The sequence below is a fragment of the Pholis gunnellus genome (assembly GCF_910591455.1).
Source record: "Pholis gunnellus genome assembly, chromosome: 3".
NCBI classification, from domain to species: Eukaryota; Metazoa; Chordata; class Actinopteri; order Perciformes; family Pholidae; genus Pholis; species Pholis gunnellus.
The window spans coordinates 4,897,508-4,923,354 of NC_136529.1; the positions used below are offsets into that span (position 1 = coordinate 4,897,508).

General features: G+C 42.6%; 1 protein-coding gene across 1 annotated transcript in view; it reads right to left on the reverse strand.

Annotated features, from left to right (window-relative positions):
• Positions 1-25,847, reverse strand: part of epha8 (eph receptor A8) — a gene marked incomplete at both ends in the record, with an annotated part of 96,102 nt that overhangs the window by 48,559 nt on the left and 21,696 nt on the right. Inside the window, 4 exons of the mRNA XM_079156746.1 lie at positions 397-546; positions 1,341-1,484; positions 3,925-3,978; positions 22,385-22,449. Of these exons, the coding sequence (XP_079012872.1) occupies positions 397-546; positions 1,341-1,484; positions 3,925-3,978; positions 22,385-22,449 (413 nt within the window). The remainder of the gene's footprint in view (positions 1-396; positions 547-1,340; positions 1,485-3,924; positions 3,979-22,384; positions 22,450-25,847) is intronic.

Consider the following 25,847-nt stretch of genomic DNA (forward strand, 5'->3'; position numbering starts at 1 on the left):
GTAAAGTCGGCGCTCAATGAATTATACCACGTCTTTCAGATCCTCCTCTTTGTAACAATGTACGGTACCAATAAAAGAGTAAAGCTCCACTTTGATATCAAATTTGAAGCTTTTATCAAGAAAGTATTTCCCACGATACCGAACTGAGCCCTACTGTTTGTTTTCTTTTTACAGATCCGCAGAACGGAGCACAAAACAGCCTGAGTGACGAGACTGGAAGAGGCTCTCCGGGGCGGTGGATGTTTCCAGCTCGCCTTGAACTCATGCGGAGGTGCGCATGTTGAGAATTTGGAAAAAAACGTACGATTCAGAAAGTGAAATACATGTACGCTTCAAAGAGCCTGGACCGACACTGTACCTTGTTGCATCAATCAGTATCCGTGCTGCTGCTCATACCTCGGTGTTGAGCTTGAGTCTGCGGACTCCCAGGTCCACCCCTGTGAAGCTCTCGTCAGCAGCGATGGTGTCAATCTTAACGAACTGGTTCTCCCGTACGGCCGAGCCCACTGCTCTGTCAGACTCGTAGTAGTACAGGTTGAAGGTTTCCTGAGGAATAAACAAAGTAGCATGAGTACATGAGTGTGTAATGTAAAGTACACCGAACATGAAGACTAGTGTAAATGCAACCACGAGGCTTTAGATGGACTGAAAACACCTCTGGTGTATTTAGGCTGTTTTGTGCTAAGCTAAGTGTTTCCCATACCGACACCGGTATCAGGAGTTGCCTCTGAACTAGTACTACACACCTGTGGTTAAACACTCTCCTGCACCCTTTTCCCCTGATGATGTCACGTTGTGAACAACTAATGTTCTTTTTTTTATTAAAATCAACAATTTATTTCCTAATCATTTGAATTGTGTGTTTTTATGCAAAACAGCGCTACAGACGACAATAACAAGGTAAAAGGATGACGTTTGAAATTTGTGACTGTGAACACTGATTTCATAAAGATTATTTGCGGGACAGTTCAGGTATCTGGATCGATATCGGGGAGGAAAAGATGATGTCGGAAAATCTCCACTCAAAGCACACATCTACCAGACACAGAGAACGGTTATTTGGTACCTCTGCCTATATTCACCTTTTAAAAGTGAGCAGTATGTCAAAAGTCACAAAAGTACTTTAGTAGGAAATTATTTTCCTAAATGTTCCTAACTGGTTAAAGGCCATTGTGAGTCTCTGGATTGCGTAGGAGTTTAAACAGACTTCATCAGAGATTGTGATTTTGAAATGCTAACTATTACATTGGGAACATTTAAGAACTCTATTCTACAGTATTCTCTCCCTCTCCCACACATTTCCATCCTCGTTCTCCCTCCGCTCTCTGTCTGAGTGTTACCTTGCAGGTGCCCAGTACTCCGGGCATGCTGTTGCAATCTCTCAGGGTGAACTTGACCTCGATGTAGATCCTCCTCGCTCCGTCTCGGGGGAGCCAGCTCGTCCTCAGCCAGTTGTTCTGGCTGGGGCTCATCACGTTACAGACCTGATTGGAAAAAAAGTGTTGGAATCAGCATCTCCGGCAGCACCATACTTAGTCAATAAAAACAAAACATTATAGTCTTTAAAGCGTTTTGGGTCTTATTTTTTCTCATCTTTGTGATTTTGAAAGATGTGATTTTGTCCACAGTCCTGTGTGGTTCTCTATTTGTTTGGAAAAGCAGAGCAGCCGGTAGCTTTTCACAAAGCCCAGTTGCTGTGTGGGACGGATGATGGATGGGCCAAACAAACACAGGACTTTCACCAGGGGTGCCCCCCTTCCGTCAGTTAGTCGACTAATATGTCGTTCAGGTCTAAGATAAGCTTTTTTTTATTTCCAAGAAATTCTTGAACACACCTCTGGAGGCGGGGCTTTCGTGTGTTTCTTTGTGAAGAGACTCAGTTTCACAGGTCTGTTGATTAATTAAATCAACAAGCCGACTAACAACTGCTTTGGCCGAGGACAAGAGACCACTGTTAGCGTGAAACCAAAAGTAAACGTTGACCTTACGCTTGTTACTTGACGGTGTTACGCTCTTTACATAATGTTTCATAAGAAAGTCCGCCAAGCTATGTTTTTATCCATTCTTTTTTTCTAACCCTAACCAAATAGTTTGTTAACCTCAGCAATCGTTTCACAATGTATCCACGTGGCGTCCTGCGTCCCTGAGTGACACAAGGCTGATATGAAACAGATTTTTTGTTTGCAGAAATGTACAAAGCCAACATTCTTTCTGCCGACTGGGCTGCTTCACAGCAGCTAATATATATTCAGGTGAGGGAGCCTGAGCTGACATGAAGATGAGTGGTAGACTGGTAGAAAAGTGTTACCCTCACATCATAAAGTGCTTCCTGATTTGTGTCTCCAGGCGAACATTTGTTCACCGAACTCAACCCGGTGTCACACAATGTAAAACGCAATTTAGGTTGTGAACACGGACATTTGACCAACTTATGATTATGTGGAAGTTACTCGAACGCTCCACATGCATGTGTAACACTGTTTTAGAATTTTAGAAACACACAGGTAACTTGCCCTGTTCTCCATGTGCTACCACTGAAGACACTGAAGTCTTTTTTTTTCTGAGCTTCGCTGGTTGTAGTGACTTCATGTCCTACAATTAAAAAAACCCACTTGATGGATATTTTATTGGCTGTTTCTAGGATTTTTTTTAGTGTGTGACTCAAACCATTTAAATGGAACCACTTTTAAATACATTTCTTAGTCATCACTTAATCAAGCGTTTCCCCCACTAGAGTGTTGTTGAAAACACTTTGAAATCCTCTTTAGATCCTGATGTAAGGAAATAGAAGTTATAGTCTACGGCTGCGACAGAATATTGTTTTCATTATCAATTGATTTTCTGATTAATAATCCAATTAATAATGTTGGTCTATATACTGCATGTGTAATGCACAGGCTTACGAGGCTCAGGGGAAAAGTTTAAAATTCACAGGGAGAGATTTTGTGTTGTACTCCCGACATTACCTCCCTAATCAAAGACTTTGCCAGACATCAATACCTGCCGTTGTTGTTCTCATATTCATATTTCTGCAACACTTGTGAGTGGACAGAAAAATGCAGGCTTTGTTTTTGGACATCGGTGCTCCCTTTTATTACAGCCGTTCAGACATATTTGCACTTCAACTTATTATTATTATTGGCCAACATGGAGCCGGCCCGTAGGCTACCTTCTGGCGACACCGTTTCTGTATGGTATATGTACGCTTCCCTATGGGCTTATAATGGTGATATGAGTTCTAGTTGATGTATTATTGTGTGCTGTTGTTCATTCAGGTCAGACCGGGCAGTAGTGGAGTGGTGATGGTGCTTGGGGGAACGAGGGAGGGCCTTGAAAAAGTCGTAGCTCGGGGGGGCCATGGTACTTTAATGCAGCCTTGGGTCTATATGTCAGAAAAAATTAAAAAGTTAAAGAAATGTGAAGTCTTTAAATTACTTATATTGTTCAGCCAACAGTCCAACTGTCAAAGGCATTCCATTTACTACACTGAGAAAACCAGCCAACTTTCAAGAAGCTGAAACTACTGAATTTGATCAAAAGAGTGTTGCTATCAGCGGTTATTCAATAAGACAATATCATTTAGCACCAAGCTCTGAATAAACAATCATATCATTTTACTGAGCTGAGGACTATTATGTGCTTAAACAAACCCACCTTCTCAAAGCCACAACCGTCATACAAACCAATGTACGACCTTGAAAAATTACTAATTCATCTCAACGTTTGTACACCAGCAGGAATTGTTGCATAATCTTTTATTTTTGTATAATTTAATGAAAATGATTCCCATATAATCCAACAAAATATAAAAGAATAACTGGTGATTAACTATCCAGTTTGTATTGTTAAATAATTCATGTTGAGAAAGTTTCCCAGAGATCAAAGTGATAAATTCCACTTCCTGTAATGATGAACGTCACACACCTGGTACGTGTGGATGGGGCTGAAGTACTCGTCCATCTCGTTAATGGCATCCCACTGTGCAGAGAGGAAGGAAAAGAAAACATTCTTGGGGTCAGTCACATGTATCTCCATGTTTTCTTTTGTCTGTTTTTTACAGATTCATACCATCTATATTTCCCACGTGACTGCCTGTGCCTCCCTTACCGCCTCGGAAGATTATTAGCTTTGACTTCAAATGAAGCGTGTGGCGACTCCCTGTCACACAGGCGGCAGCCACAGTGTGTCAGGTGTATGCTGTGCTACATGTTTATCTCTCAGAAGACAGAACGGTGCGGTTGAAGTTTCCGTGTCGTATCCTCATTAGTGATGCACACTTTGACGATCAAAATCAACCTGTTTTTTTAAATCTCCTAATTCAAATTCTTTGTCCAAAACATTTTTTTTAAATCTCAACAAACACTGTTAAACGTTAGATTAAATGCTGGTTTTAAATATGCTAACGTTATTCTGTCCGGGAGGGCAACTGTTAACTCGAGCAATCATGTGTTCTACATTCCAGCATGTTGGAATTCACTTATGTAATTCCATCGGGACACATTTTCTTTTAATGAGATGCCCCTTATGTATGTGATTAGATTTACATTGTTTGCTGAGTGCTGCCAGCGGGCCAATAATAGAGTTACGAGGAGGAACGGGAAGTGAAATGTGTTGGTACTTCAAAATGTGTTAATGTGCGTTACACCTTCCTGCACCTCCCAGCGCACGGCCAGCACCCAAAGGAAATGCAATCACAGGAAGTAAAGTGTGTACCACCCCCCCCCCCCCCCGAGTGTATCGTGAGGAGACTTCCATCTATAGATCAGGAGCCCAGGAAAATCCTAGATGATCTAATTGATTTAAATACATTGGTTGGTATGTACACAGGCTCACTTTTGCAATGTAGGCCACAATAATTGAAAATAATTTCCTTTCCATGCATAAGATCCGAGCCCAGCTCCACATACCCTAACAGAGACAAGGCATGATGCATGCATTCACAACCTGTATGAGTTGTCACTCAAACTGTCAGGTCTTGGTTAAACAGTGGAATGAGTCAATCAGACTTAAGGCCTTTAGACAAACTGTTGTTTTTGTCATGAGTGCACAGCAGATAATCAGGTTGAGCAGAACGGAAACATTAAAAAAAACGGGAACTCTATAAAATAGCTTACGGTAACTTCAGCTGTCCAACAATTGACCTGAGACGGACACCGCTCTGGGTCAATAGGATTTTGGTATTTGATTAGCTACCTACCCTTTTATCAAAAAAGTGCTACAACTGTTGCAAAAGAATATTTGAGGGCGAGTATTTAGCTTTTTTTTTTTTACCCTGGCGTGTAAATGCCAAATCAGTACAGGAACTAATTTGATACATCTATTCTAAATTTTTGTTGCTAAGATTTTGCGACAATGTCTGCACTGGCCAAAGCTTAACTTTATAGTATTTATTTTAGAATAATTTTAGCTAAAGGGAGTTCCAACAGATCAATTTCAGATCAAGTTGTTAGCCATGCTAGCTGTTAGGCTGTCGGTTAGTCCACCTCTTTCCAGGCTAAAACATCTGAAAAAACTATTGGACAGATTGATTACATTTTCGGTAGATACGTTTATGTTTCCTTCAAAGTGAATTGTAACTTTGATGATCCATTATTTCTTTCTTTTTTCATCACCAGTGCCATTATCAGGTCAGATCTTTATCAAATCTTTGTTCAATACTTTACATGTATGTCCAAATACCTGCAAAACCAATGTTGTCATAACAGACGAAAAATATCAGAATAAAAAACATGTAAAAACAGAGTAGCCTAATTTACCTTTAAGCACATGCAATCAAAGGTACCTGCTTTACTCCCCGACAGCTTACTGCCGCAAGCAATCACTTTACACCTTCTACTTATGGTCTTCATTGTCAAATCCAGTCACACGGTTACATGCTGCATTTGGATGTCAGGGGGAACATAACATCCTCTCCCACTCCTGTATTGGAAGTAACCCACCACAGCTCAGTCAAAGAGGAAATAAGGAAGTTCTGTCAACTGGCTTTATTCACGGTAACATGGGGACTCAATTGCAGGGTGTCAAAAGTTCATGCAAACAGCTCAAGCCAAACTCCAGGAGAATGAGAGCAGCTTTTTTTCCCCTTCTCTAGTATATTTGCATGTGTCATACAGAGTGTAGAGGTCATTCAAAAGGTTAGAGATTTATTTAATATGAGGGTCTTATAATGACACTGCCCACCAGTAGGAGACCGGCTGAACTGGGTGTTAACAGTGCTGGGCTACGGATGTAGACAGGGGAGGAAACCCTTTTCCTGGGGGCCCCTACTGGTGCCCTGCCATTTTTCAGAAGGCCCATTGCTCCATAAATGCAAACTATAGAAGCAATAAACAGAATCACATGGCTAATTATTACGCAAAATGATCTCACCGGAACTTCCAAGTCACAATATTTTTTTTTACTACTATGGTTTACTACCCGCCCTACTCTGCCTCTGATTGGCTAACCCTGATCTTACCCTAAACCCTAACTAATCTCACTCCCATGCACTAAACCTAACCAACCCAACCCAACCAGTGAGGGCAAAGAGGGGAATAATGTCATTCTGCATAATAGTTATTGTATTTGTATTTTTGGAGCAATGGGCCTTCGGACCACTGGGCATCTGGTTTTGGGACAAACGGGCATTCGGTCCTATGGGCCATTTTTCTGATTACTGGAATTTTAGAATAACCGCAAGTCCCCCCCACTCTGTTTTCTATAAACTACCAATGTTCAAGTCTGAGCAGGACACTTTGATCATCGGAAATTAAATAAAATTACAAACATCGGAAAATCTTAAAAAACCTGAAGGAGTTGCTTGTAAGAGCGTCGTCAGCAAATACCTTTCCAAGTCAAACGGATCATGTGGGGACGGGTAAGGTTTCGAGAGTCTTATCATATCCTCCAGGAATTTGATTGGCTTGCTCAATAGTGGGCGAGGTTTTGCAGGTGGAGGCATATGCAATATAAGGCATAAACCTAAAATTCTTACCAATAAAGCTATAACTTTAGATTTGAATTAATCCTGCACTTCTCACCCTAATGAAACAGCTTTTCTCTTCTCAACTAATATTCTTACTGTGTGCCACCTCACCTGATATTAACATGAAAGACATCTTATTAGATAGTTAAATTTTCTGAGTAAGATTCTTAGATTTACTCGTCATAAAGAGTGTGTTTAATATGTATAGTGTGTAATGTTTTCTGTGATTAATAATGAGCTTTCTAAGTCTGAGAAAATAATATCAGCTTGTGTTTAAAATTACACATTTTGAAGACTTTTTTTATGTCTCTGGCAAATCCTAAAGATTATGGAAGTCTGGTACCAAATCAATTAAGCAACCCTTTAAGAAAGTAAAGATGCTATTTAATTAGGTCTTTAAGATGTGGAGGAGGGGGGAACCCCAATGCAGCATTTAACCCAGGGGCCCCCAAAAACACTAAGACCAGCCCTGTGTGTTGATGTAAAGCAGGCCGGTCCAGGAAAAGAGAACGGTACTCCTTTCCAGGATTAAAAAATGGAGAAAATAAATTGTCAGTGGGCATAAACAAAACCAGACTCACTCTGTGCCAAACTATATGACTTCCTCCTCCTCTACCGAGGAAAGAGCAGTTTTCCCATCCTCCCAATTAATGTCGACCTTCGACGATATGCCACAATGATTATTTTGTCTATGTGAAAATACAGCCAATTTGTGTGCACGTATAAATAGCAGGACATGCATGTGTATTTAACCCCGGTGTTACCCATGAGCATCCTGGGCTTGTGCGATCCTAGCGTGAGCGGCGGAGTAATTGAAAGGGAAAGCGTCGACCCCGGGAAGCTTTTGGGGCCGCGCCCGGCTGAACTCGGTCTCGGATAAGACGACTGAGCTTTGCATGGAAGCCCTCCAACTCCTCTCCTCAGCCTCGACTCGTGCCCCCCCCCCCCCCGACCACGATCCCTTGACACACACACACACACACACACTCACACACTCCCCGAGGCACCAGCAGCCAAAAACCACTGGGATAATTAAGATGTAGGAAGTCTCACCCTTCCCTCCCTTCCTCATCCTCTCATCTTTATCTGCTAAATTGAAACTGTCCTTGAACTTGTGAGGACCTCGGCTAATTAGTGGGGTGTATAACCTCTCTATCGCCCTCATTATTCCCATCTTGCCATCGCTGCACTATCCACCTTTTTTTTTTTTGGCGAGGAAAATCTTATGATTTTTTTCTTCTATGTAATTTTCTCCCAGAGTAAAAAATCCAAGCAGCTTAAGAGCAGATTTTCAGGAGGTTGGGAGCTGTACGGCAAAGCAGGGCAGGGAAGAGATTGTTGTTTAGTCGTGTAAATAATGTGCAAAAATGGTTGCTCATTCTCAGCAGACATCCAGGGAAGAAGAAGAAGTCGGAGAGATTCAGCGGGGCGTGTTTATCTTGTGAGAGCACGATAAGAGAGTTCTCTATCGCGGCGACAACGGAGACGCAGTGCTTCACGGAGCGGCCCACTGACAGTGCAGTGTGGGTGTGTGCAGATATATGTATGTCAGACAGAAAGAGACAGACAGACAGAGTTAACTACGAGAGAGAGAGAGAGCGAGAGAGAGAGAGAGAGAGAGAGAGAGAATGAGACATTAATTGGCTGCAAACTGAACATCTGTTTCTTTGCCTGTCAACTCATCGGATTTCTCATCAGCAACACTGTTCCCCCACACACCCAGTAACCTAACACCTGATGCAAATGTGCTGCAGGTACACACAAGTATAAGAATAGAAATATATACTGGATGTTTCAATCACCTCCAAACTATGTCCGGACAAAAAGACGTTTCTAAACTGAGCTGAACAAATTAGTTTCAGGTTTGATTTCATTTTTCAAAAGACAGCATACACACATTTATAATTTATCTACACTCTAACACTAAATGTTGGCTAAACACCAAAAAAAGTAATTGCCTTTACTCAAGGATTATTATTTTTTTGTAATAAAACTATAAATTTGTATCATTAAGATTTGAGTTAAAATAGTGCATGTAGTGCTGACTGATTTTTAGATTGAATCTGTGCTTCAGAGTAATGCTGGGTAATGATGGGCCTGCTACCTCAAAACTACCTCAAGCGAGCTTAAACACAATTGTACGTTTCCATACAGCTATTCTAACGCTATACTTATAATATACTTAAAATGTGCATTAAATATACTTGTGGAAACACGGCCAGTGTTACCACTGACGCTACAAGGCTTTGTCACTTCCCTCAGTCTATTCAAAGGCCTGGGCTCAGGGCATTATGTCGAGATATTATTGCCATGTTTTATTTCTCAAATTACATTTTTCTGTCTTTGATTGCTGTTTTATGACATTCTTAAAGGCCATTGCGCACCTGCACAGTTGTTTTTACTTCACAGGCTGATTAAACCACAGCACAGGTTGAAATGTTGACGTCACTAAACTATGTGCCGGTAATGATGATGAAGGGGTCCCGCCCTCCCAGCTGCAACAAAGCGAACAGAGAGCGAGGGATATGTCAATCAAGCACAGACTGTACATGCAGTGCAAGTGTGTAGGTGAACGCTGGTGTTCACTGCGTGTCAGAGGGTCAAACAAACAGGACTTTCACCCAGGGCTCGTGAGTCCAAAAGTCAAATTTGACTCATTTTAAGTTACCGAGTTATTTAAGCCAAATCACGTACTACATCACGTGCGTACTGTAGTAGCTATGTTGCGTTGACTTAGTTTAACTCTAACCAAGATCCTTTCCTAAAGACAGATGATGAGGGGAGATAGTTGTATTGCTCATTGCGTTTCTGATGGAACGTTCTGGGGTCGAGAAATCAAGCTGCTGCTCAGCCTCCTCTGACTCTTTGTCAATTAACGGGTCACAATTAACGTGTCGCGTTCCTCGATTTCTCTGATTCTCCGCGCACCCTTTCTCTCTTTAATCTCAATCTCTTTTGTTTTATTCAGCCCGTTTAGTGTTTCCACTTACGACAAAAGAAGTTGCCATCTGAGTTGCCTGAAGATCAGAGAAGCTGTTGTTGAGCACAATGAAAGTGTTTGGTTTTTTTTTTGTCTGAATCTCGGGGGCTACTCGTACGAGACCCGAGGCCCTGAAGCATGAAATCAATTTCCATCTATTCATAACATATGATATGAAAGAGAGTGGAGTGCCAAAGCAGATGAAAGGGAGTCTGAAAGACTGATTAACAAATACAGAGAGAAAACTGGTTGAAAAGATGATAATGTGCGGCTGGTGTGAGTGACGATGGAAAGTATTTAAGGCTCTATTCATCACTGTTGTTTGTGAGGAAGATGAAGGTAGCTGCGGGTTTAGACACAGATTCTTGCAGGTGTGCTCAGCTTTCACGTCCTATACACAAAATTCGCCCCGGGTTCTCCAGACCACACAAACAAACACACTATTGCATTTACCAACTTTAAAAAAAAAAAACAGGCTGACAAAAATGATACAAAAGTTACACTCAGCCAGTTGGTATTAATGACCTTCACTGTCCTTGCTTGTTCTATATTTGTCTCATCCCACAGAAGCCTCAATAATATATACGATAGACACATCTAATGTAGCAAACACTGAAATGAAATTAAACAGTGTTCTCTGTCAATCATGTGTGGTTGACAGGGCCGGGGTAAAGATGTAACGCTATGTGACAGCTGTTGTTAATTTATGTGCAGAAAAACTTCTTGTCAGAGTCTTCGGATCATATGGATTTTTATTATAGAGCGGTGAGCATATGGAACTTTCCTATTAAAAAACTAATGAATTAAAAAAACAATAGGTCTCTTAGGCTACAAGATACTTTTAGAAAAGCTTCCTATTCCAATGAAAACAGTTTTTGTGACATAACTAAAAAAAAAAGGTCAAGAACTCAGGTCTGAGTTCACTATAAGAAAAAAAAATGCTAAAATAAAAAACAGGGCAAGAAATGAAACAGACCATCTCTGTTTGATGAAAGCGGGAGGAGGCACCGTTATACACAGTGCTGTCACTGGCCTTTCATTTTTTTGTGTAGCATGAAAGCATGGTGGCGTTAGCAAGCTAACGTTAGCTAGCTAACTAGCCAGAAGCTAAATGAGTAAAATTTGGCCCCATAATCAATCATCTACATGGATTCCCCAGATTTTGTAGTGTGCTGATAGCTTCCAGTCCACAGAGAGAGAAGAGGCTTGTGCTGTGATTGTGACGCTACACTGGTTACAGAAAAAGTTCAAACGACCACCCGGCCGATACTACCTCGGCATTGGCCTTGGCAAGATTAGAGGTGATTCAAAAAGGTTTCATCAGATTACACAGCACACATCATTTAGTTTGAAAAACATTTCTAAGAGGGCCTTGAATCTTTTCTCCTAAGATCAGGTATAAACTTTAATGCTTAATTTGAGCCAATGTGGACGCAAAGTCCTTAAAGTCTTAGGATTTATTCATTTATTACAGCTATTAGCTCACATATCAATTGATTCATCTCCGTGACAATATAGCAAACTCCATCCTCTGATGAACACAGTTTGATACAGTTGAAAGCTCCAGTAAAGGCTAGTAAGTGGATCTTGAGTTGAGATTGTTTCGTCAAACTGCTGAAGTATACACTCAGTTTATAAGGGAATTAAATATCTTTTTATTTTTTGGGATTACTTTACGTCAGAGAAGATGATCTATATTCATTGATAATGATAGGGAGGTCAAATGTCCTCCTCATACATTTGTGTGTAATCCAATAAGCGATCAGTCCAATAACTAATGGAATACCTGTCAGGCTTCAGATTATGGGATAATCCAATCTCTTGTAATCCATTACTACAACTCTCTTTCGCTGTCTTTGTGTTGCATTCAAGCATCCATGCGGTGCAGACAACACATTTTAAGAGGAGAGGCGTCAAAAGAAAGACTGAAGAAAGACAAAGCCGTAGACCGGTGTCCTCTTTGAGAGATCTCATTTCAGATTAGTATGTTTGATGGAGGTTTCTTTAGAACTCATAGACTGAGAGGGAGGGAGGGATGGGAAGAGGATGATGAAGATAGAGTCGCTGAGGTGTGATGGCTGCGTAACACACGCGGTGTGTGTGTGTGTGTGTGTGTGTGTGTGTGTGTGTTCACTGGTGGCATTTCCAGGCTTAGCGCTGGGCTCCGTGTGAAGTAACGGGTCTGCATATTAACTCAGTCGGAAATATCAGGCTGTGCCAACACCTTTCTGCCTCTCTTACTATCAGCCACACAACCAGAACAGACTTAATAACTTTGCTTCTACGTGTGTGTGTGTGTGTGTGTGTGTGTGTGTGTGTGTGTGTGTGTGTGTGTGCGCACGTGTCTTGTCTGTTGGCTCTGGCTCTTTGACAGCGATAACCTTTCTGGAATAGAAGTGTTAATTGCACTGGTCTGGGATCAGTGGGGGAGATGGTGTAATGTCTATTCTGAGATTCAATTTTTTACTGTGTGTGTTTGTGTGTGTGCAAAAAGAGGAAAAAATCCTAACAAAGAGGAAGAAAAAGGACATATTTTCTTGCATTTAGATAAAATGTATAAAATAGTGTAGTGTGTGTCTGTGTGCGGGGGGGGGGGGGTGAATAGACTCAAGGCCACCGCCACCCCCCCCTCCGCACACAGACACGCACTACACTATTTTATACATTTTATCTAAATGCAAGAAAATATGTCCTTTTTGTGCGAAACCGCTCAGTGGACTACGTCACCGACACCGTGGCCGTTACCCCGGCTCGCTAGCGAGCTAAAGTGCTGTGGGAGTTCACACGTCACAAGAGCTAGCTCAAAGTTCAGTTCACATAGATTCAAATGAACTAGATCAGATCATCACAATTAAGAATTTTGAACGCAAAAAAATGTACTAGTTCATGTTAATCCATCCACGCGATGTGTGCTTGTGGTCTTTATACTTTCTCGTTCATGATTACGCGGAGAACAAATGGAATATTTTTGTGGAATACCTACGGACTACGGCACATTATTTTTAATAAAAAAAACACTAGTGACGTTCTTGATGTGCAAAATTACCTCTAGCCGTTGACCACTGTACATATTTTTTCCTAAATATGGTGGTCCACCAGAAGGGGGCGGGACCAGACGGCAACCGGTTCTGCTGAGAAAAGCCAATGCGGAGGTGTTTCAAAACTTGAATTATCTCTATTGACCAGCAGAGGGCGACTCCTCTGGTTGCAAAAATAAGTCCGATTGTATACTGTAGACGTCTATGACAAAATGACTCTACTTCTCTCTTGAGTTATTACCTCAGTAAACATTGTAAACATGAGTTTATGGTCTCAATCTCTAGTTTCAAGTCTTCGTCAATACAGCATGATGTTCATTTGGTAAATTATGCTCCATTTAGAGTCACATAGACCATATCTTTATGACCTACCAGAGCCATTCATCAGTTAAAAAAAAAGCTGCGATGGCCAAATCGCCGAACTCGAGGCCTCAAGACATGAGTTCACATCAGTTCACAAACCAATGGGTGACGTCATGATGACAACGTCCACTTCTTATACGGTATACAGTCTATGGGCGGGACTTTGCCTCTCTATTAGCATGTATATGAAAAAGCTGGATGTTGAAAGTAACTTTTATGGTACTGAATATAGCTACAAGAGAACGTAGTTAGCTAGGGAGCTAGTGCAACAGCCCACAGGAGTCTACGAGCCTCTAGGAGATACACATTTCCAAACATCTCATTCCAAGCAGATCATCCCTGCTGCGCCTGTTAAAGCCGACAGCAGAATGGAGCGGTCTGTCTGTCTGATCCACTCATTCAGACACCCGGGCAGCTTCTCCTTCCAGGACTGATCGGGAAATCCAAACCGGGATCATGCTGGCTTTGGCCCTGCTTTCAAATGGCCCAACTCCTTCCACCAACCCAGCCTGCGTATACACACATTAACACACACACACACACACACACACACACACACATGCTCCTCTGCCCCTCCAGTGATCCAGCGCCCGCAGCACATCTTTGCCTTTACCTGGGGGGGGTTTATTAAGTGAGATGGTTCCACTGCAAAGGTGTATCAGCAGCCGTCTCGTGGGAGCACACGTGGCCAATTACGCCATAGCAGACGGTCATCGGGGGGGCAGCAGAGCTTCAAGGACTAGCTGAGGGTGTGTTACAGAAGTGTTTATTCAGATCTGCTGATAGCAGCAAAAAAACACCTAAAAACAGTCCAAAAAGTTTTGCAGAGCTGATTTACACACAACTTGAGTCAGAAATAGTATTTTTTAGGTTTAAAAGTTTTAAAGGTTTGGCATTATTCTTATTATTAAGTTAAATGAGCTGCTCATTGAACTGATCAATTAACAGTTAAATAAATGTTTTTTTCTCCCCTTTCTAGCTAAATGAAGTTAGCGTTGAATACACTGTTCTGTATGAAAGGCAGTAACTCAGTGTCTCATTGGATTTTCATTGCTTTGTTGCCAACTGCCGTGTGACTTTTCTCTTTCACCCCCAGAAACTTTAAATTGCATCCTCTCAGCCTTATAAAATCTGAATTAAGACGGTTTCTTTTCCCGTGGAATGATGACAAACAAGCGTTCCTTTCAACCTTGCTGGATAAAGTCGAAGAGGAGCAAACGCTCCAACTGGAAGAAAACATCTGGACTGCCTCGTTTATCATATAAACTGACAAGATAATTGCAACAATAAAAGCATAATTCAAAAATGGGGTATGATAGTGAGATGTGATCAGAGACAGATTAAGGTGGTTTGGGGCCCCTGGGTTTATATTACCCATTAAAAGAAAGAAAAGAAAAAAAAAGACAACTAAGTCACTCCGGGAGATGTTTTGGGGAATAACCTGCTGGAAATGAAACAAAAGCACACGTGTGCAGGATGTGCGGCTCTAAACTCACAGACAGAGTCCCTGTTCACTCCTGGGATTAGACTACGTCGGAAACAATCGATCATAATTCAGTCCTTGATTGATTGTAAACAATAGTGTGGTAGTAACTGTGTGTATGCGTGCATGAAATTAATCTTTCAATGATTATTATGTGTTTCACTCCAAAAACATCATGCCCCCCCCCCCCCCCTCTTATTTGTATTTTTTTATTTTTTCCTCATTTTATTTTAATTGATTTCATTTGGTATTTGCTATTATTTGTTTTATTTATTTATTTAGAGTTAATTCTGCTATGTAATATAGCGAGCTCAGACCTGTAACAAAATGATGATGTTATTAATGTGAAAATAATAATAAAATGTCAGCATCAAAGAAGAGACATCACAGTGCAGAGTCTAAAGATGCTCTAACTGTCGCTCACTGTGACTTTAAGAACCAGCAGTGGAGGACACCGTCAGTGGGGCGCAGCTAGAAATATGCAAAGAAAAAGGTGTGTGGGTGTGTGGGTGTGTGTGTGTGTCAGAGGAAGTAACAGGGAGCTGGAGAAATAGTTAGTAATGGCAACAGACTGTGGGCTTTTGACACCTCAGCTCATCCACATCATGGCTTCCACAGCCCACGTTAATCATCACACACACACACTCGCACACACACACACACACTACCTGTACTGTCAGCCGTATCGATTGCTGGGTGGCCGGTGGATGAACCTGTCATGGCCAACATAGATCGGACTGGAGGATAATGAAGTCTTCCTGCCCTATCTGACAAGCTCCGAGAGAAAGCGAGCAAGAAAGTGTGTGTGTGTGTGTGTGTGTGTGTGTGTGTGTGTGTGTGTGTGTGCGTGTGTGTGTGAGAGAGTAAAAAACAGGAAAGATGCTCCCGGGACAGCCCACGGGCGTTCTAACCATTGCCTGAATAAATTGGATGGAAAGAAGGCGCCTTGTGAGTGGAAGACGTGATCTGTCATGGTGTCATCCAAACGAGACTCGTATGAAGGGAGAGGTCAGGGTGCTAATAAAGACCTAACTCACACACACACACACTCACACACACCACTGATTGAACAGGAAGTGCAAGCTGACAGTCTTCAGCTATTTTCCTGGAAACATTTTAATCTCGCTGTAACATTGCTAAAAAAAAAAGAGAATAAATTCGACTTGAGCCTCTCTCGCTCTCTCCATCTTCCATGAGCACGAGCTCACAGCCTGGTTCTCTGTCTCAGTGTTGCACAGTGAGTTTCTGCCTTGGTTGTTGAAGAAAAAAGGCTGCTGTTATTCTATATTTATCATATCGCCAAAACATATCCACGAAACGCTGCGTTAGCTCGTTTCCATGGCGTCTCTGGCCTGCCTGTGGCTCTCAGCCCCGAGCCCATTTGTAAATCTTTAAAAAGCATCTCAACATATGTAGAGGCTCAACAATCTCCGAAAACATCTGGGCACTGCAGTTTGGTAGGCATCACTACATCAGACAGGAGGATATGGTTAATTTCTTCGGGACTATTTTCAGCCGTGGATTGATACACAGTTAGTGTTCTATTGAGTATTTAGGGCAGTAGGACACACATGTTTGAAGTAAAACGGCTTCAAAAAGGCAAACACGTGGCCAACGATTACACATCCAGCAACATCAGTTAATAACCCTCTGAACCCTAATCCTTTTCAGGGACGTTTTCGCTCCTGTTGCATTGGACTCTCTGTAACTTTGATTTTCACTGCAATATATATATATATAAGTCCTGCACCTCTATGGAAACAGCACCAATCATGGCTAGAAGCAGAGAGATGTCAAAAATGTCTTTGCAGTACAACATAGTTATAATGCCTTAAATCATAAAAAAGAAAAAAAAAAGCAAGTTGAATTTCTTTCATAATTTATTTAACAACAATTGGCAAATAATGGAATCTATACATCCAATGGCTTCCTCGCCCTCGTCACACGTGATGTGTTCAAAGAGCTGCATGGTGTGATGATAATAGTGTATTGCTGTGTTGACGTCTTTCTGCAGATTATTGCAGAAAATAAGTAACCTGACCCTCCAGATGTTTTGTTACACAGAATAGGGCAGGCATTTAGCAAGTGAATGGATGAACCATCTGCCAATCAAACTCTTACCGAAGCGTGGAGAAAAGCCTTCAGTGTCGTTCTTTGTTCTTCTCTCAAGTACTCCTAGAACCGATAATTCTGCAGCATCTACACGAACCTCTTCAGCCATTGTAGTTTAGAACACAGTGGCCTCCCCCTGACGTCGCACACATAAGCCATGCCCGTAGCGGACAGCAGCTTCTCACTGGACGCTGATTGGTCGGGACAAAAAAACGCATTACCAGACGGCTTTTCATTTGGCATGAGATCCCTTGATCCTAAAATAAGCTCTGTGGCAAATAAACGCTTATGATGCTTACAATAATCCTCACTAATTAATTACACTTTTTATGATTTTTGAAGCGTAAAGGCAAAGAAGTCAAAAGCTACAACAGGCTTTAAAGAAACTACACCGTGGTGACATGACTTCATGTCACCACCACTGAGATAAAGGCGCACTAGTGTTCTTCTATTGATGAGGTTGGCCGTCACATTTAGCCACTTGTTAGCAACCGCCTTATTTAAGACACGCAAAAGCATTAAAGGTGTATTTACTGGATTTTGTATCATAGAACTAAACATTTAAACACATTTAAATGTGTCTAACCACAGACCTTATTTCAGGAAATAAGGTCTTAACAGAGTTTTAGGACGTATTCCTGCAGCACTCTATTCTCTGTGGCTCCATCACGATGGGTGACCCCTTTCATATCACACGTAGTCATTTGAGCAACACTTCAAGCTTGGGGGAAGTAACATTGGATAAACCAGCAAGGGTACTCTTTTCCAAGGAAAGCAGCTAGCAGCACTAGCTCCAGAAGTCACCAAATCAAGCGAGAAAGACGCCATGTCAGCAACACTGACAGCCCGTATACCTCCAGGCCTCCATCCAAAGCCACTCCCCCGAAATTATCATTGTGAAATTTAATTTGATTTCTTGATTGCCATTTGGGATGCAAAGAGAGTTTCAACAAAAAATATTTTTTAAATACACTGCCCACTCTAGCATTGATTTTAAATATTGAGTAAGTGCAGCTTTAATTAAAGACACCATACAGTATGCCTAAATGCAAAGGGAATACACCGACGAGGAGTACAATGAAAATATAAACAGATGCCTGAGCTGCAGAGAAGAAAATGTGTGTCCCCAACCCCCTGTCCTCCCGCCGTCTGAAAATGACTTCCCATTCAGGAAACTTCACGCTGACAATTTTAATCCATCTTCCTCCAGCGTGGACTTGACACTTATTCCTCTTGTATTCCCCGTGGGCAACCTCTCTATCTATTTCCTCCCCCTCTCTCCCTCTCACCTTTGCCCTACTCGCTCACTCACAGGGACATGTGTGTCCCCTCCTGAACAACGCTTTAAATGTAAAATATAAAAGCTGCAGGATAACAGCCGTGCCAGGTTTGATGTATTTACAGCAACAATAGATTTCTCATGATATTGCAGAATCCAAACTTCTCGACCGCTTTTTTTGGATCAAATGTAGCACACACACACACACACACAAGCACCAAACCATAACAGCTTTTCGCGACATAATCGTCGGCTGACGGAAATCTTTTCCTTCCACTGCAGCTGCATTTTCTCCACATAAGACCATCAAAGAAGCTGCTGGGCGCCCCGGAGAAGAGGGCAGCTGAAAAACTGATGCTGCTAGCATGCAGCATTCATAACGCCCTAAACTGTCAGGGCGGCAAAAAAAATGACCTTATATGTCGACTGTATGTGTGTGTGTGTGTGTGTGTGTAAGAGTGAGCGTGTGAGAGAGTTAGAAGCTGTCAAAACATCCATTTATCAAAGAGCCCATGAGGTCTCGGTGATGTTCTCACACACACAGACACTGGCGGAGGCGTATCACTCACACACACTATATTTACATGCACAAAAGATTCTGGTTTTTGCCCCCATTTCCAAAAAAAGACATTATTCCCACTAAGCTGTTTACGTGGCTAATAAAGACGAGTAATCCACGAATATTCCTGTTTACATGCAGCCGTGCGTCACGTCAAACAGCCTCCCTCCCTCCTTTAACAACCTTTTCTGAAAAGGTCGGCGTCATCCAAAAGAACCTGTTGTATCCAAAGCTTTCATAATATATGATCTGAAAGTAGGTGTTTCTTTTGGGCGTGCATCTCTACGAGTCGGTTTGAGTACGAAGCGTAGAACCATACTTCCCCGTGTTCAGCGGGCTGATCGTAGGCAGGCGAGAGGCCGTGTGTCGCCAACTGTGTTAAAAACAGCAATTGAGGCTCATATTCCGTAGTCACTGTGCACATGTCAAACAATGCTCCTAAAGCAATTCTTCATCGGAAAATGCGACAGGAGTGATTCAGAAAAACCCAACGGAATATGCTGCTGACATGACCTTTAGCTAATTTGGAGTATTGTCAAAGTGCAAATAATAGTGAAATATTAGTGTGCATGTAAATAAAGTCATTGACTATGTTTATAAGCAGAGAATGGTGCTTTTGCCCTCGTTCCAAAAAAGACAATATTCGTCATTAGCTGTTTACATTGCTAACGAAAATGAATACTCCACTTATACTGCTGTTAAGTGCAGCCATGTATTTTAAGATAAACATAACCCCCACACCCAAAAAAAACAACAACTATTGAGACGCATGTTCCGAATGCGCTGTATATATATCCGAAGCACGTTCCTTACCCGGATAATATCGGCACATCCCACATGTCTCAATCGGAGAACGCTCCATTCGGAATGAGGCCTAATCCAAACGGAATATGATGTTTACAACATGAATGTTGTCACATGATGAATTATTAGTGTGATTGTGAACTTGGTCATTGCAAATTGTGTTTCTTTTAAAGAAAAGGTTCACATGTACTGAAGTCCATCTTAACTCAACACACACATGCCATATGGATTTTTTAAAAGGCGTCTTTGTTGCTGTCACCGTTTCTCCCTTCGATAGAGTAAAGGACGCCAAGAGATCCTTGTTCCGCCAAAGCTACGGCGTTTCTATGTGATCGGTGATCACGCAGTTGCCCTGAGCTCAGCTCAGCTCGGAGTATTGTATTGAAATAAAGATCTGAACCTATAGATGTTTTTGCACCATCGTAGCAAACACATCTCGATAGACAGTTGTGAACAGCTGTGCAATGCTAAGCTATGCTTTTGAGTTGAAGTATACAATAAAGTGTTGCCTTTAGCAGTGCAACACGGTACTTCTCCAATTTCCATCAGCTTGGCTGAAAAAAACAACAACCTGAAAGCAGAGGCAACAAAGGGCTGCTGCCCGTTCTGATAGCTTTGCTGAAGAATCGTTTAAAAAAAGCTTCATTATCGAGCTCAAAACACAGCCAGACCCCGGTGGCACTACGGCGGTAAATCCACCCTCCCCACATGGAGGAGAGCAGCTCCTTCAGCATGGTGACTTACTTACACACACTATGTACCCGGATAACCGGCTGTCAAAACACACACCAGCGCTGTCAGTGGTCTCCATGCCGGCTATCTAGATTCTGTGTTTGAGCAGTAATGTGTTGCTGTGAGGTGCACAGTCATCTGTCGACATGGCAGATGCACCGGATGCTGGAAATGCTGCTGAGGCATCTGGCCAGTTGCTTGCATTTTCATATATTATTGCATAAAAACATTCTTTAATGTCGTACGTAAAAGTGTTTTGCAACTTCTTTCCTCAATAAATCCCCCCCCAAAGAAAACAGTCCAAGAATATTTAGTGTTCCTCTCATTTAGAATAACACTTGGCATGACTTTCAAAGTCATCATTTAATCATTGCAAATAGCTTATGACTTGAGTGTGCTCCTTCTAACAGGTGGCAAACTGTGTGCCCGAGAGAAGATGCATAATCTGAAGAATGAGACGTCGTTTTTATGTTCGGCGCTGGAAGAAGCAAAGAAGCAGGTTTTCCTGTGACCCAACCTGCTGAACTGTGACTTTGCTCAACGGGTACTTTGACTGTGTATAAAGTCACACAGGGTCGGTGCTGGGGACCATGAGAGGGGGCGCCGTGGGTTTTAAAAGTTTGGTAACAACTTCATTAAAGGTGTAATATGTAACATCTAGCAAGAATATAGGTTCAAAATATTGAACTAATGAACTGACCTTATCAACTGCATGTGAAGAGGTTAACCTGTTTGTCGTCACATTTAAAGATGTTCATGTGTTGTGATGCAGAGATGTCGACTGAAATGAGTCCCGTCTTGTAACAGCACTTAGCGGGCAGGGTGGTCGACTGGATTTCATCCAATAAACGGTTTAGTGTCACAGCGAAAACAAAGATGGTTAACGAAAACTACAGGCCGATGCCAAATGTTACGATTATTAGACGGCAGCATTACTTTGACTGAGTTTCAGGAGTTTGCTTGAATCTTGCGTGTCTTTGCACCGCTGTTAATAAGTAGATTTATTTCTAAACCGATGACCGTCAATGCTGCGCCATGTTTCTTTAAATCATGTGGCTAGACATTGCACATCGCACAAAGGAATCTTCACCTTCAAAGATAAGTGTAGTCAGTATTTCCCCTGTAGACTCACTTCAACATCGGCACAAAAAGCTGTCTGAGCAGAACAAAAACATCACGCAGCTTGTTTCACCTCCCTCAGATCCTTGCCATTCAGCACAAGCCGCGCGCCTTATGTAACCTCGACCATAATGCCACAGAGATGAGCTCCGGCTCCGAATCCATTCGATCAAACTTTTCATTGCGCAGGAGGAGCTTTGTGACACATTGAACCAATAAAACGAGACACCCACAGGCTGAGTTTGTGTACTCTGGATGTCATGACGCAGGGGGCCTGTCGGGACGAGAGAAGCTCTCCTCTCAGAAGGAGTCGTTTTCGCTCAAAACTCAAATGCAATTCTTCCGGCTCTTTTTCTAAGGTCTTGAAAGACAACCCATCTGCTCCTCCTGGCCGCCGCTCAATCACACCGCCTTCTGTTGTGCGGGGCCGTAAGGTGAGTTAAATGTTTCCACCGCTTCCACCGACAGCCGGGGTGGGGTGGTGGTGGGGCAGTCGGGGGACGCGGTGGCATCTCACTGGCTGTCCTAATTCATCACCCCGGGGGATCATCGTGTGGCATTACAATATGCTAATCATAATCGACGTCACCTCGTTCTCACTCTCTTTCATCTTTCTCCCTCTTCTCTCAGTGCCCGCCCCCCCCTTCTGTGATGTCAACCTCTCTACAAAGCGGTGTCAGGCCTGATCGCGTGCCGTTGGCGTTACAGTCAGATCCCATTTAACACGACCTCGCATGCCTTCAGATGGGATAAAACTACCTTTGCAACAGGTGTCGCTTTGTGGTGGAAATGTGTGCAGTTTTTCACAGAGATGCAGTTCAATAAGGATTACCCAGCAAACGTGCTGCTGACCAGACGCTGATTCAACGTCTGTAGTCGTTTTGGCATCAATTTGTGGAACAACGTTTTTAAAGTATGTATTTTCTTGTGTGGAGGGTGTTTTGCTCTTACCCCATGTGACGGATACGTTAGCCAGCCCCAGTCTCCCGTGATGGTCGTCGTGTCCAGTAGGTTCACTGCAGAGAGAGAAGAAACAAAACAACACATGAACTTTAAATGATTGTTTTCGTCCATCCTGTCCTTCATCGCCAACCTCCTGTGTGCACTGGGCACCCGGCAAGAGTCACGCACATACACCTGTCTGACAGGTGTGACTGATGAGTCGGGACAGTCGTCGCGGCAACTCCGGGCTGTGGTGTCACAGTGTGTGATGTCACCTTGACCCGGCTTCCCCCTCGGAGCTGGGACCTCAGTGGTCCAGGCTCAGAATAGAACAGGATACAGACCGTTTACTGTTACACGCTGGTGAAACATCCATTAAACTGCTGATTTAAATATGAAGACTCAGGCACTGCTTTCTTTCCCTTTAAAGTTGTTTACAGCTCAATAGACATTATACATTTCAAGTATAAAAGAACAACTGTATGTGAAAGCAACACTATATAAATCCAGACAGCTGACAAAGAAGTAAAAAGAGGATGGATATATATATATATATATATATATATATATATAAATATATGCATATATGAGCAACATATTACCAACCTGCCACAAATTCAGAAAAATACTTTTTTAAAATATTAAACACTGACATATTGCCGAAACAATTTCAAATGTTAAATCTTATTTTCTTTCATACATTTTAAGGATTTGCTGAGGTAGTTATCAGGCAACATTCATGTTTAGTGATTTTCAAACAAATAGTCGTACATTTTGCCGTGCGAACTTACGCAAATTTGCGCCGCGCCATCGCAAATTTGCATCACTCCAGTCTCAATGCGTCTGTGCATAGACTTTGTATGTCATCTACTAGTAAAAATACTAAAGAGGAGAGTCCACGTCTCACAAACCCCGAAAATATCACAGACTATTTTCGGGAATAATTTGCGCCGCGTTTGGTGTGAACACAGCATTACCTCTTGAAAGAGCCACATGTTTTCTGATGTAGGCAGCTCACAAAAAAAAAGTGACCAGGTTGTCTTATTTCACAGCTCCAGATACTAAAATGTATGAGCACAAGTAAGTGAGTTTTTCATAATATGTCCTCTTTAAGTTAAAACATGTTCACCTCATGCAGGCCGAGACACCCGTCCACCTCTATTTGCATCAGTTCGCGCCCACTCACATCTTCCTCTTGACTCGGTATACAGTCTAGCTGCATCTTAAACTCACTTCACATTCTGTCTGACTGCGAGTGGCAAGTGGAGTAAAAGGGATGGACAGGTGAGGAAACAGGAAGCGGAGAACTTAATCAATCACTACTTCTGACAGTGTCCATATCTTCTGCTCTAACAGGTGTGTGTACGTGTCTCCCCTTCAACACATCCAGCTAATATGATCTCCGCCCCCCGGGCGGCTTGTCAAGCAGCCGAGCGATGTTCCTCACATTAGAATGAGTTTAACAAAAGCGGCTTCACAATTCTTAGCCCTCCGTCTCCCATCCCTCATCTTTCTGTCTTGACACTTGCTCCCTCCCCGTCTCCCCTGCATGTTAAAGCCGCAATATGCAACGTTTTTTATTGCCTCGATGCAGGGCGTAAAAACCACAGAGGCCTGGCCTCCTCGCCCTCTCGGCCTGGCCAAGTTCACGCCCGAAATACTTTTTACTCATATTAATGAGTTTTCAGATAATGCTTTGTTTTCGTAGTCCACCAGCAGAAAGGATATTATGACAAGTATCCTTCTTTTTTTTTTTTTTTTAAAAGTTAATGAAACTATCATGATCGAAAAGGAGAAAATAGCACCCAGGCGGAAAATCAAACCACCCTCACACTTTGACTGACGAGTGCCCACTTGAAGCGCCTGCACAGCCGTGGTACACTTACACAGGTGTTCTTACTGCTGATTAGACGTCTTGTCTGACTGACATATGACTTTCATGGGCCCTTTTTACAGCAGCCATGTTGTCATGTAAGGGTAAACAGGTGTGATAATATAAATATTGATGGTCCCATTCTGTTTAGTGTGTCGCAGCCATTACGGCGAGCCAGCAGGTACAGTACCAGGGGCCTGGCCCACCCAAATGGAACAGGGCAATAATTAATGTTATTGATTGTAAAAATGGCTGCTGTGAAAAGGGCCTATTGCACCTGTTAGGATGGGACAACTCAATTCTAGTGGACCGGTGTTACAAGTTTGCTCCGGTTGGTGGGCTTGGTTTAACAACATGGCGGCCGGCTCACGAACTTTCTCATTTTACAGCAGAACATTTCAGGGACAGAATATGCATGATTCATACTTGAACTTGACACTTAGTGTGACAGTTTGATCTGGATTTACAAGCTCCACGAGCAGTGATTGACAGCTGCGTTAGAGACTCCTCGGCTCTGATTGGTTGTTAGTCTTCGGGCCAATGGAATCCTAAAAGTTAAGAGCACTAAAAGGAGCCTGATTTGTTCACAGGTCCTTTGTCTCATGTTCAACTGTCAGGATGTAGGTATTCAAATATGATAAAGTGTTATTTGCAGCATTTACTTAAATGGAATCCAAAAAGATTCACTTATTTTGCAGACCACTTCATTAAAATGATACCAGACGATCCGTCTCTTTGGTGGCTCCAGACAGCAGGAGTCAAGCACTCTGAAAATGATTCATTTCAATTGCAAGAAGTCTTGCTATGTGACAGTAAACTGCAGATAGTTTTGTGTTTTGCTCTGAAGTGTCAATTTGTCACTTCCTGTGGGTCAAGAACCCACAATTCATTGAGGCAAATTGGAAGGGGGTAATGGGGATGGAGCACCCTCGTCCGCTACAGCTCCACTCCATGATTTCGGCTAATAAGACGGGAGTATTATTCCATGAAAATCACGCCGAGTGGAGCCTCTGTAATATCTCCGTCAAAGACCGTCGCTTCACACACAAACACACGTGTGGCAATTAGCCGGTGTGTTGCTCCTCCTAATCTGGGCACCGGGCCGCTGAGGAGGGCAGTGGGTCAGAACACATAGACAGATGGCAGTGCCCCCCCCCATCCGCCTAACCTTCTCTCTGGCTCCCCCCCACCCCTCTGGGCGCCGACGTCCCGCCATCTCGTATTGATGATGCGACGCACCCCCTCCTCCTCGCGCTCGAGCCAAGGTCACAAATGGATGCCGCCAATTACACTCCTGCGAGTGCTCTTCATCGGCCCACCGAAGTGACATAATGAAAGCAGTGTCGCGGCACAAGTGGATTTAATCATTCTTCCGGGCAACGAGGGAATTTCGCTCTGCTATACTGTTATTATTATTAAAAAGAAAAAGGGACAAATATATCCAGCAAAAACACGTGAGGCGGTGTGTTATCGGCCACAGCAGGCTGTGTAAAGATTCACGAGCCGGTCCCAGTGGTATTAATTTAATTTCCACTCAAATGAGAAATCACACCGTCTTTGAAGGTGGCGGGAGTCATTTATCTCATTTGCTCGAGCTGT